The 13,812-nt window shown below is 38.7% G+C and overlaps 1 protein-coding gene across 1 annotated transcript in view; it reads right to left on the reverse strand.

Annotated features, from left to right (window-relative positions):
- LOC120628668 (protein kinase C, brain isozyme) overlaps positions 1–13,000 on the reverse strand; it is a 268,356-nt gene extending 255,356 nt beyond the window's left edge. Inside the window, exon 1 of the mRNA XM_039897220.1 lies at positions 12,719–13,000. Coding sequence (XP_039753154.1) covers positions 12,719–12,897 — 179 coding nt within the window. The 5' untranslated portion in view covers positions 12,898–13,000. The remainder of the gene's footprint in view (positions 1–12,718) is intronic.
- Between the last annotated feature and the right edge of the window lie 812 nt (positions 13,001–13,812).

The following is a 13,812-nucleotide window of genomic DNA, read 5'->3' on the forward strand; positions in this document are numbered from 1 at the left end:
GGGAAAACACTTACGGGGAATTTTATAGCCATAATTAAAACACCCAATAATAATTGTCCAATCCGGGAATCGCGACCAGGCCCACGTGCTCCTATCCACTGGGCCACGAGGCAGTTCTTCTTCTTCTTCTTCTTCTGTTCCTGGGCCTTTTCCGCACTTGGTTGGTCTGGGACCGTCCGTTGTACGTATGGCCACTGATGCGGCTCCCCGCTGGATCACTCCAGCCAGCCGAGCTCGCTCCAAAAGCTTAGCAGGCCGCCCAGGTCGCCGAGTGCTTCATGGAGTGTTGCTGAGGAGCCAAGGTGTGCTGCGCGTTGTTCTGCTACTCCGTTGCATTGGAGCATTACGTGTATCGGTGTTTCCTCCGTCTCCATGCATGCTCTGCAGAGAGGGCTGTCAGTTATACCTAAAATGGAAAGGTGTTTGTTTAGTGGGCAGTGCCCTGTTATCATACCTACAACTGTCCTTAGTTTAGGTCGATTCAGTTGCAGTAATTTTGTTGTTAGTCGTGGGTTGAGAACTGGTACGGCCTCCTTCGTGTGTTTGCACTCTTTTGTTTTAGACCATAGTACCGAGTGTGATGTTTGCGTCTGGTTGTGGAGCCATGTTTTGTATTCATTGAAGCGTATGGGTATGATGGGTTCCGGTCCAGCTACCCTTAGTGATGCTGCCTGACGCGCTAATTCGTCGGCTGCGTCGTTTCCTCTGTTTCCGTTGTGACCTCGTATCCATTTTAGGGTTACTCTGTTGAATTTTGATAGGGCTTGTAGGGCCTTGTGACAGTCAAGTATGAGTTTTGATGTTGTTGTGTGTTTGGTTAAGGCTTTTAGTACAGCTTGACTGTCACTGTTTATGTTGATGCTGAAGCCTTTTACTTTTCTGTTTAGCATGGCTATGACTGCTGTTGTTATGCCCACGCACTCCGCTTGGAAGACGGAGTTGTTCTTACCAAGCGGCTGGGCAATGTTTATGTTAAGCTCCGGGCAGTATATCCCTGCTCAAGTGCCTGAGTTTGTATTTGATCCGTCGGTGTAGACCTCTATTACGACGGTGTCAGCTTTGTCTGTTTTTCCTCCTTCAGCGGCTACTTTATAGTGCCTGTCTAGCACATAGTGTTTCCGTGTCTTGTCACATATCCAGTCTAGTTGTGGGCATTTATTAATTTCTTTTGATAGTATCCTTGTATGTCCTATGTTTGTATCCTTCCACAGCCCGTAAGCCCTCAGTCTAAGGGCTGCAAGTGTGGCTTCCTCTTTAATGTGTAGGTGTAGTGGTGGTATGCATAATATAGCTTCCAGCGCAGTTGTTGGTGTTGTGCTCATGCAGCCTGTGATAGCTAGGCACGCTTGACGTTGGAATTTTTGTAGTTCTAGCTGGGTTGTCACAAGGAGTGTTCTCGGCCACCATATCAGTGAGGCGTAGTTTAGTGAGCTCCTGACGACTGCTAAGTACAACCATTTCATGATGTATGGTTTAAGCCCCCAGGTTTTTCCTGCCATGCGTTTGCATTGGCTGAGGATGATCGTTGATTTTTGGATTTTTGTATCTATATGTGTCTTCCAGTTTAGTTTGGAGTCCATCGTTACTCCGAGGTACTTTACCTCGGTTGATAGTTTTAGGCTTGTTTTAAACAGTGTTGGTGTTTTTGGAAATTGTGGCTTCCAAAAACGAGGCAGTTATAAATTCTTGTAGATCCAGAAATAAAACTAAGTTACGGACAAAACTCAATGATAAATACCAAGCGATGCCCATAAATAAGCAATAACATACTTCTTACCATAACAGGGTCGACTTCAGAACAAGATACTATTTGTAATTCAAGCCAGTCAATTTGAATTTGTCAAATACAGAGGCACAACATTTCAGCGTCATGGGAGAACGCTTAAAATGGTTAATCGTTTCTATCAAGTTGACTGAATGATTGATCGGTGACTAGAAACCCGGTCCTCGGCCGTTCCGTTGAATAACATGTTCGCATTGATTTATTTACCTCTATCATGCCTCGTTAGTATGAGCAAGTTAGGGGCGCCCGTAGGGCAGTGCATCTGTCAATGTGAACGTTGGGAAAACCGCATCGAAATTCGTAGCGTGGTTTAAGAAGAGTTGCGGATAACAGACAGGCACGCATGCCTCGTTAGTATGAGCAAGTTAGGGGCGCCACTATATTCTTATTTTTTTTGCGTGGTGGAAAAGCTTTATTGCTACCTCCGACCTTTGGGCAGGACGGAGGTTATGTGGGTTTTCCCCCTCTTAGGGGGTATACCCAAACTAAAAACTACCACGGCATGTCCCTCTTGTTGGCTTTGTTAGACGCCCGGGGAACCCGTTGTATACCTCCCAGATGTCTACCAACCATTTAACCGATTGTTGGGGCTCCCGCGCTAGCGAGGAGGGGATAAGGACAGTTTGAACTCCCCTCAGACCGTAGAGAGACTTGTGTAGTGACGGGTAGCTATAAGTTAGGGGCGCCCCTAAACCAGTGGGTTGTTTTAAGTTTGACGTGTCTGTGTGTATGTGTCTGTCTGTGGTATCATGTTTTCCGAACGCATAAACCGATTTTGATTTATTTTTTTATGTTCAAGAGGTGTATTAGTATGGAGTATTCTTAGCTATGTTTGAAGGATATCGATTCAAGATGGCCGCTGCTTCAAAATGTGGCTTGCATATTTTTTTGTTCACGAACCCCTCAATATGGGTATCAAATGAAAGGGCTTGACTAGTAGTATTCACTATGACACTATGACGTTTCGCGCTGTCTGTCTGTCCTTCTATATGCATAGATCTATAAAACTACCCAACGTATTATGATGTGGTAGGTTATATATCTATATATATATATATATATATATATATATATATATATATGTATATATATCTATAGATATGTATATATATGTATAACTAGCGGACTCACGCAACTTCGTCTGGACTAGATCGGTTATCACAGGTTTCATTATCTTTAAAAAAAACAAGTACCCAATTGCAGCGCCACCTACCGGGTCCAGTGTAAATAACATTATGCGCAATTGGGCGGCTCGCGGCATTTTTCTTACTTTTAGCATTTCTATACTGGTGGTAACTTCTAAACGATAGTTCCAATTTGAATATTTTAAAAAAGGAATTTGCAGGTACATAATCTATCTTAATTATAAAACTATTTATTTGGATACGGAATATCTTAATAGTAGTAGGGTGGTAATTAGCCAAAGCAGAAACCCGACCAGACCAGAGAAAAATCATAAATAATAAATTCCCAAATTTCGCCTGCCGGGAAACGAACCCCGGACCTCCCACTTAAATCCACTGCCCTCACCGCTGCGCCAGGGAGGTCGTCGATTTAATTTTTCACAGAGTTAGTTCTATGGACGGAGAATTATTAATAATGGTCGCGGAAAAAAATTTAATTCCCAAAAATGGTTGCGAACTGTCCACTGCCATTACAACTTTTTTAAACTGAAAGTTTTAAAGCCTACCAATTGTTACGCCCGTTTTTATTTTCGCCTAAATCGAATGCCTAATGATTTCGGCGAAGTCTAAAAGAAAAAGTGCGCCTCATTTTAGATCGTTAAAAATTTTGACCGTGCCTTGCATATACATACTAGAAACATGCAAAGATTTTTTTTTTCAATAAACTCCAAGACACACATTGCGGCGCAAGACCAAGTTGTGTTAACTTGGTCCTACCGCCATCTAAATTAAAAATCCACAGCTAAGGCCCAAAACCGGGCCGGCCCAAACCCCATGTGCACAAAACTTTACAACAAAATCCCGGAAAACATAAAAGAAAAAGAATATACTTTCTTTTTCTTCTTTTAACTTATTAACAAAATCCTTAAAACATTACTTGCTGGAGAAAGCTTATTATAAAATAAACGACTTCCTAAATGAGAATATTTAATATTGACAATAATGAGTCCGCCTCTCAATCTGGTTACAGCGCCCTCACAGGGTTCCATTTCAAATGTTAACATTAGATTGACATTCTTTTTCGAAAATATAATACTTATGTAATCTGTAATCAATAAATAAATAAAAAAATAAGTTGTACCTACATTTAGTTGGTAACGATTGGTGAACGGTCGATGTATGCCTAGGCATATCCTTAGATTAGGCATCTCCTTAGATTTGACAGCCGATTGGCGCAGTGGGCAGCGACCCTGCTTTCTGAGCCCAAGGCTGTGGGTTCGATTCCCACTACTGGAAAATGTTTGTGTGATGAGCACGAATGTTTTTCAGTTTTTTTCAGTGGCTGGTGCCTGCCTGTTTATACGTATATTCTAAGTATTTATGTATTTTATTCATAAAAAAATATTCATCAGTCATCTTAGTCCCCAAAACACAAGCAACGCTTACTTTGGGGCTAGGTGGCGATGTGTTGTTATATTTATTATTTATTACTTATTTAGGCATTGCTTTGTTCGTCGTTGGTGAAAACGGACATTAGTGTTTCTTCAAAACTCATTTATCTCACCTAGGCCTAGTCTATAAGCACTTTTGAAACGTCAAGTCTGTCTGTTTGTAGAGACTCTACGAACTGTTCGGGAGTCAGATTCTACCGAGAAGGGCCAACAAGAAACTCAGTAGATTGCTCTTTTTTAACAATAGTTCGTAAAAGCAATAACCTTCCATCATCATCAAGAACCCGTTACGCCCCACTACAGTGTCTCCTTCTCAGAATGAGAAGAGTTTTAGGCCGTAGTCTACCACGCTGTCCAGCGCGATCACACGCCTTTGAGCACAGTATACACTTTTAGTACTCTCAGGAATGCAGGTATCCTCACGATGTTTTCCATCACCGTTAAAGCAAGCCGTATTTAATTGTTGAAAGAAAAAAAGCACGTAACAGTGCGATCCGAAGATAGAACCCGGTCCCCCGAAAAAGCCTTACCCACTAGGCTATCAACGCTATGATAATTATTCGTGAGTACCTACTTAACTAGGTATACTTACTTTACTATTTTCGCGAATAACATTTCTCTCCAGTAAAAGTAATAAAATAACATTTATTTTTATAAGGCTTGAGAGCGAATTTCTATGTTAATACCACCCTATACGCCTACAGTATTCGCCATCAATTACAAACGGGGCTGTGTTTGATAGCAAGAGGAACATTTTTCTCATAATGAAGTACGTTCACTTAACAATATTATAATATTATGTAAATATTAAAACAAATTAATGGAAATAATTTCAATTACTTACCTACTGAGCATAAGAAATTATAATGAATTTATTTTCTTTTCCACAAGTACCTACTCTGTTTGTTCTTTGTCTTGTCTTATTATTTTTAACAGACTTTAAAAAAGGAGACGGGACTCTTGTGTGTTTTTTTTTAATTAATATCTACCTTGTATTTGTCTAATTAAAGTTTTTTCTTTTGTTAAGTTAATTTGTCCCATACACACTTTCATTAAAGAAGCGGTGATAGCGCATAGGGTAGGAACTCGACTTCACTTTCGGGGGGCCGAGTTCGAATTCCAGCACGCACCTCCTGAGCATCAGAAATTATAATGCTTCTAATCTATGTGCGTTTTATGTAATTAAATATCACTTTCTTCCATAATGTTCTCAAAGGTGTGTGGAGTCCACCAATCCGCACTGGGTCAGTGTGGTGGAATATGGCCTTAACCCCTTCTCATTGCGGGAGGAGACCCGTGCCATGTAGTGGGCCCGTAATGTGTTGGTATGATGATGATGATCATATAAACCGATTGCTGGCCCACTACTGGGCAAGAGTCTCCTCTCAGAACGAGTAAAGTTCAGGCCACAGTTCCCCAGATTGCTAGACTTCACACGCCATTTCGTTTCCTCACGATGTTTTCCTTCACCGTCGTCGTTTCGCTTTCAACGGCAAATGTTGTGGTCTAGACGGACATTTTTCATGTCAAAATTGGCACTTTTAGGAAATTTATTACGGCTAAATAAGTATTATAAGCTTTGAAGTTATTGTTTTTCTTTTAATTTAATTTTTTTTTTTTCTTTTTTTGTATAATTTTCGCTTGTACTTATTCCTAAGCAGTTGTGGTTAATGCTATCGTATTATATGAATAACTAAGTTGTGGAAACTTAGTTGGTTTATGTGATATAAAAATACGGCATTACTTTTATGTGTAACAGTACTGTTTGTTTCCCTTGAAAAGCTAATAAATAAATAAAATAATATTTTAAGTGCTCAAATTGAACCTTTAACAATAAAGTACTAATTATAACACCCTGTCTCCATCCGTTTGTTCGAAATACGGATGGCGTTATGCCAGATTTCAGGAAGGCGGCATTTTTTTTTTTAAATCCCGAACGGAAAACGAAGAGAATAGGCCATGCAACAGCCGGAAATAGAGACCATTCAACGGAAGCGTGGCCGTGGAATTAATTTCAAATCTCGACAAAAAGGTTGCTCGCTTTCATCTTCGCAACCTTTTTTTTTAACATTTTCCTCTTTCTCAGCCTAATTGGCTAGAAAAGGTAGAATACCGAAATGCATCAAAGCTCTAAGCTTTGCGAGAATAGATAAGATTCTATCAGCGGATCTTTTGAGTCAGCCAGATCATAATCTTTGAATGGAAAATCGGGTGGAACCTTCTAAAGCTTCTATCGACATCGGTACGTATATTAATTTTTAGTATTAGTAAAGCTTTTTGTGACAGCTCGTCGACAGCTTATAGCTAATATTAATCATAATTCTTAGTTTTCCAGCTACTATAACATTGAATGGATAAGTTATATATATATAGAATAATAATGGATAAAGCAAAACAATGGTGTTATAGTAAAACGATCACCATTTCTTAAATATAGTGTACATGCCACTATAATATTTTTGGATTTGTCGATATTTCGACCCAGTTGCACCGCCGCGCGCGTTGGACGTGTAACTATATTTATAAATGTTAATTAACCACGAAAATCTTAGTTTAAAATCTTTAAAACGATCACCATCACCACAGAGCACGGCAGGGCGATTAAGTATATCACGACAAGCGTATATCTTGCAATCTTTGTTGTCAAACATCCCTTTTGTAATTTTTTTGTATGCAAGTGACGTTTGACAGCAATGATCGCGAGATTCACGCCTATAGCAAGCCTTTTGTTAGATACATAATCACCCTGCGGGGATCTTCTCTCAGAATGAGAAGGGTTTAAATTTATTCCAACGTTATGCCGGCACTAATTAATAAGGCCTCATAACTACACACCTACATAAATGAGAGTAACACCTGGCGCTCAGAATTACACAGGCTATAATCAGAGCCGAGGAAATTCCTAAAAATAAATATAGGTTACATAATAAGCTTTATGATTAAACACTTACTGGATTGTTTGGCGAAGATTTACGGTCTCTAGAGTTCGCGAAATAAACTGGTTAACGTGGAAATTAGATGAATCAGTCAACTCGGTAATTCGGATTCGTAGTTATTGTTAGTAGTCCGGCCGGTTTTTATGTCGCTGTTAAAAAAAACCGGCCAAGTTCGAGTAGGACTCGCGCAAGGAGGATTCGAAATTCCAAATTCAAAATTTAATTTTATTTCAAGTCATCAACATCATCAACTCAATCTCTTACCGGCCCACTACAGGGCACCGTTCTCCTCTCAGAATGAGACGGTTTTAGGCCGAAGTTCAACACGCTGGCCTAGTGCGGATTGGTGGACTTCACACGCCTTTGAGAATATAGAATAGAGAGAATAATAAAGAGAACTCAGGCATGTAGGTTTTCTCACCATGTTTTCTTACACCGTTGCAGCAAGTGACATATTAATTACTATAACGCACATGACTTAAAACAATTAGAAAAAAAACCTGCTGAGTCTCGAACTCGACCCCCTAAAAATGAACGCGGAGTCTTAATCACTGCACTATTTCAGGACACGCGTGTCTCCTTTATTCTGTGTCTTTTCAACTATTTCTATACCGAAAACAAAATTTGGCTAGGACTTTTTTAGGACGTGAATGAAGGAATCATGTTTTTTTAATGTTCCTGTAAATCACTCTTATGGAAACTATATGGTTTTCCAGGACCAAAAATAGCTCATGTTACTCTCCTGCCTCTCAACTACTCAACTGTTTGTTTGTTTGTCTTACAATAACGCAGCAGCAGAACAACGAATTGATGTGTTTTTTTTGCATAAAGATAGTTTATCATGGGCCGGAGAGTGACGGAGGCTACTTTTAATCCCGGAAAAATGCACAGTTCCTGTGGGAAGATACGCTTACGTTTCCGTTTTGTCCTTCAGTCATGCAGCAACATCGCAACAGATTGACGTGATTTTTGGCATAGATACAGCGCAAGCTTATCTTCCCATAGAAGTGATAAGAAGTAGTCCATGCCACTCTACTGCTCTAGTTATGCTCAAAAACTATCTCTATATGATATATAATTCTGTTTTTCTTTATTATCTGTGAAAATTTTAATTGTCTAACCATCACGATTAAGATAAAGCCCGGGGACAGACAGACGGAAAGACAGACGGACAGACGGACGGACAGCGCAGTATTAGGGTCCAGTTTTATTCTTTGGGTACGGAACCCTAAAAACGACTGAATGTCCTTGATCGTATACCGTTTAATTATATGGCATGTTGATTCAATATGTTACTATTATGGCACGTAACCTTTTAATTGACTCATTGTCTTGAAAATACTACTATAAAACGCGGCGTTGCACAAAGTAATGAATAAAAAAAACACCGTCTACACACGGGTCTCCTAAGAAAATAATCCTACTCATCCTACTAATCCTATCCTACTAAATACTATAAATGTGAATGTGCAGATGTATGTTACTCAGTCACGCAAAAACGGATGAACGGATTTGGATGAAATTTGGGATGCGTGTATCCTTTGATATGGAAAAAAATATAGGTTACCCTTTATCCCGATTCCTTAAGTAGTTTCCGAGGGAAAATTGAAAATGGTTTAGCTAAGCCGCGGGCAGACAGCTTTGAAATTTGGTATGCATGTCACCTGTGCTATGAAAAGGACATGTACTTTCTATACCGATCTTTCAATTAGTTCCCGTGGCAAGATTAAAAATTGTTAACGATCAAAGCTTTAGACCCAATTCTGATACCATGCAGATGAAGTTGCGGGCAGAAGCTAGTATGAAAATAAATAAGTATTACGTAGTCCAACACGCTGTCCTGTGCAAATTGGTAGACTTCACACGCCTTTGAGAAGAATCCCAAGCATGCAGAAATTCATCAATCGTATAGTAACGACGATTAATCAAATATGTTTTAACACATTGTTTAAACTTATGCATTGGACCATCGAAAAGGATCTCAGGAAACGTCTGCCGATGCCGAAAATCAGTTGGACTCAAAAGGTTACCAATGAGGAAATCTTGCGACGTTCGCGTTGGTTGTCAGCGAAAAGAAAAGAAAGGGATCCGTACCCCTGCGCCGGACCGAATTTTTTCGGTCTGTCACCTCGCTGTTTTCTTAGTGGAACAAACAAGAAAAAGAAGCTTTAGCTATGCCCAATCGCGAGCAGGGGGACAGATCGAAAAAACCAAAAAATCACCGTTGTATACAGAGGACAAAAAGGGAATTAAAATAATATGAAAGGAAGAAACCTTAACGTAATCTTTCTTAAAATTTTCACCACAAAATAAAACGTAAACCGGCTCCGTTTTGAACGTGAAAACAGGGGAATGCAAAACATCGATCCCGTCAATTTTTTATAGGTTAAATCGGTTTAAGCTGCAGCTGTCTCTATCGCACTCTACTGAAGAAGACTCAACAAGACGGCAATAGTTTTTTCAGACTTTTCATCGTCTTAACGCGTATAATACCACAAGAAACAGCTACTAGATATAGTATTAGTCAGTGGTCTTCCAACGTGACACCTACAATACTGAATACGTATTGAACAAGCGGTTCGATTTCTGTCGCTCGTTAAAAAGCGATTTGTTACGCTGTAGGTCACGTAGCCCTACGAATAAAGCGAGCACTCCACTGGGTCAGGGTCTGCTATCGGCTTAGTTTTGTTGTGCTAAGGTCACTTGATTGGTTTCCACTTGAGATCGACAAAGCCTTCAATGTAGCGATTTATCTGCCCTAACCCTGTGACTCGGAAAGCACTTTAAGTCATCGGACCCGGCTGTAATCATAATATGTTATTATAATCGTTAAAGCCTGCCATGGCGCATTGGAGCAGCGCAGTGGGTCTATACATAATACATATAATAGACAATAGTCTGGTGATGATGATGACGATGATTTTTTTCAAAAGCGAAAAAGTGTCAACTTACGCCACACAAAATTTAAATGCATTACATTACAAATAATACTCAAGGAGAAGAAGTGTGATATAAGTTTAGCGTGGTTGTCTGTTTGTGTGCTTGGCGGTGTTGTGCTTGGCATTGTAATCCCAAAAAAAATGCTGGTTTTATTGCAGAAATAATTCGAAATAAAACCAAAGTGTCATCTCATCTCAAAGACGAAACACAAAAATTCACATCATTCGAAACTACAAAAATGCATGTTAGTTGATTGGAATTCTTATTTTGCATTTATCATATATAAACACAGTTTCGAATTTATTTGTCTAATAAACCCTGGCAATTCCTGCATGGAATTCTGGTTTTGCCATTGTTGTAGTACGATATTTAAATATGCAGTTTGATTAATTTATTTCCAAAAACTGATTGACTAACAGATCTGAAACGTGGTCGCTTACTATGGTCATAGGAAAGTCACTCAGCTGCCTATGGAGAGAGGTATGTTAGGCGTATCTCAACATTACATGACCAAAATAGAAATGAGGAGATCCGTAGTAGTCCTACAGTTACCGACTTTTCACGAGTCGCGAAGCGGAATTCGCAATAGGCAGGGCACATAGCTCTGAGAACGGATGGACATTAGGGTCCTAAGGTGCTGGAATAGCGACTGCACACCGGTAAACGCAGCATTGGTCGGTCCTCAACGAGGTGGGCAGATACCATCAAACAAGTCGCTGGGAGCCGCTGGTCACAAACGACCCAGGACCATGGACTCCCTACAAAAGACATGACCAACAGCGGATGTCAATACGCTGAAGTGGTGATGATGAATTTTTTACGATGATGATGATGATGATGATGATGGTGTTGTTGTTGTTATTGTTGTTGTTGATGACGATAATGATTTAAAAAAAAAAGATGCCTAGAATAAAACTAAGAAGAGATCAGATATGTATCTGAAATTATTATAAAATCTTAACCATACTTGAGGATGAATTTATTACCTATTGTTGGTGATAGCACATACATAGCATATTTTTTTTTTTTTTTTTTTATTTTTATTATTAGAATATTTAACTATGTCTTAAGTACTGAAAATTATCCAAAACCATCTTGTTAAGCGAGCACCAGTGATATTAAAATTAGTACCCAAACATCAGAAGATTAGATTTCTTTAGAAAATTAGTTCACTGGACATCCCACAAAATAGAAAAAAATGTATGAATGCTTTAACTATTTTACAATTGTGCACATTCTATTTCACATAGCTCTCCTAAATTCTCTCCCTTTCTACAGAGAACATGCTGAAATTCAAAATTGCTGTATTACAAATAAACTTATGTGAAGTCTACCTGTAGTGAATCTACAACTGGTTTGCATGATTCTAGTATATTTTTATTTAGTCCTAATAATACTTTTTGCTATAGAGCTTGCGGGGGATATCACTGCCATACTTATATCTGCCACTGCATAGGCTCTGGTTTTGATCTCAAGGGTGTGGTTGCAGGTGTACTAAAAGGCTCATCAAGCTTAACACCTTCGTCTCAGGTTGATGGCCGCAGGTCAGATCTTTGTAACATATCTTCTAGAATGCCCTGTGCTGTGTTGTTCTGTTTATAGACTACGGTTATTTTGTATTGGTAATTGTGTATATAGGCAGTATATTTTGTATTCTAGTATTGGTTGCATCATGTCAGAATACTTCTGCACAGCATTACAGCAAAGATGTCTACAGCACAGGTAGATTCTCAGAGGTCTTTGTATTAAATAAACTTAATAGATTTTTATTATTAAATTTTATGTTCAAACACTATACTAATATACCTATCCCACCCATCGTTACTGTTGGTATCTCACAAGATTTTTTTTTCTACATGTGTAAAGTAGATAAAAAAAATCTCTCTTTTTAATCTTATAAGAAAATATTACAAATTAGAACTATAGAAGGTTCCTATGAGATTTGAATAACCTTTATAATAAGAAAAGATAAACTTTTATTAACATAATTATCATTGTCACTGCAGGTTCATTATTGTTACAAGAACTTCTGAAATTTATTTTCCTATTTATGTTTTCTCGGTATAAGAATTCTAAATCTAAATAACTATAGCTCATATTAAATAAATATATATATGAGAAACAAACAATAAAATTTGTTTGAAGGATGATCAGTCTGGAATGGTTTTCTTAACATAAAAATTAGCCTATGTCACTCCAAAGCCGTCAAATATGTATTTTTTTTTTAAATCCGTTGTCGTAACACCGTTGCTGCGTGAATTTGCGTCGCATTTAGATATAATATTAAATAAAAATAAGTATAATAACATGTTATTGTTTCTTTCGGACAGGAATTGCGGCTGAATTTATTTTTCTAACACACCCAAGTGGCTTATCATAAGGAAACCGCGCGATTTAGCCCGACGCACCTTTGTAAACATCACCTATTTATAATACCCATTAAATCAGTAATGTATTAAATGAGTACTGAGAAAGGCCACTTACCATATAAAGTCCTTGCAGTGAGAACAGAAGGTAGGCTGCTTGAAGAACCTCGGCATAAACTTGTGGTCTTTCACCAGGTAAACGTTCTTCTTCTTGAGAGCTCCCTTACGGCCTCGCAACCGCATACCCCCTTTAAGATCAACAACACCGTCATCACAATTATTCTCCTCGTCCGCCATGGTGCTACGCCCGCGGTTAAACCCTGGTAGAGTCGGAAATAATAATTATCCCACAATAAATCGCTGAGATACGCGACCCGTACAAACGAACAACCGCCCTCAGCCGAACGTCATCGCGGTTTGACAGAATGACAGAAACGCGAATGGCACTTTGCAGTTGGCACTCCATTATGTCACTGTCATTGTCAATTTATTTAATTTATAGGTATGCTATTTTTAGGCTATTTATTTATTAAGTTATGTAGTCTATCATATCTACAATCTATTCTGAATGTAGCCTAGAAAGTGTTTTGTATTAAATTTAATATGTATTACCTCATATATTAGGTTTATAGTTCAGGTCAAACATAAAATATAAAATATCTAAAGAACTTTGTGCAATACTTGATATGGGCCAAATTAGTGAAACAATAATTTCTATTTTAATATTGTATACAAAAATGGAATCACCATCAATAATCTTTAGCAATGCACTACTTGGACTAAAGGCCTCCCCTAAAGGGAAAGTATAATCACCACGCTGAGCAAAAGTGTTGGCGATCGCAATAAATGGCTGTAGTAGCACAGAGGACGCTACTGCCCGTTCTTATTTATTTGTAATATTCCCTATAGTTTTTCGCTTCGTACGACAACCGCGGAAAGCGAAAGCGAAAGGTGGTGAACTGTATTCTGATATGCCGTCACCAAACGGCGATGTAATGGACGTAGGCGTTTAATTTTATCAATAATCTGTTTGGTACATCAACCACTATTATTAACTATTAATAGTAGAGAGTGAACACCATAATTAATAAATCATTAATAAGGGTCAGTTGTTGGTACAAAAAAATGAAATCATTCCTTACCTCAAGTCATTTAAATTGAACGCATCTTTGCATCGTGAACGCCATTGGTCACACACATAAAAAGTGATTC

This window comes from Pararge aegeria, chromosome 13 (assembly GCF_905163445.1).
Source record: "Pararge aegeria chromosome 13, ilParAegt1.1, whole genome shotgun sequence".
NCBI lineage: Eukaryota > Metazoa > Arthropoda > Insecta > Lepidoptera > Nymphalidae > Pararge > Pararge aegeria.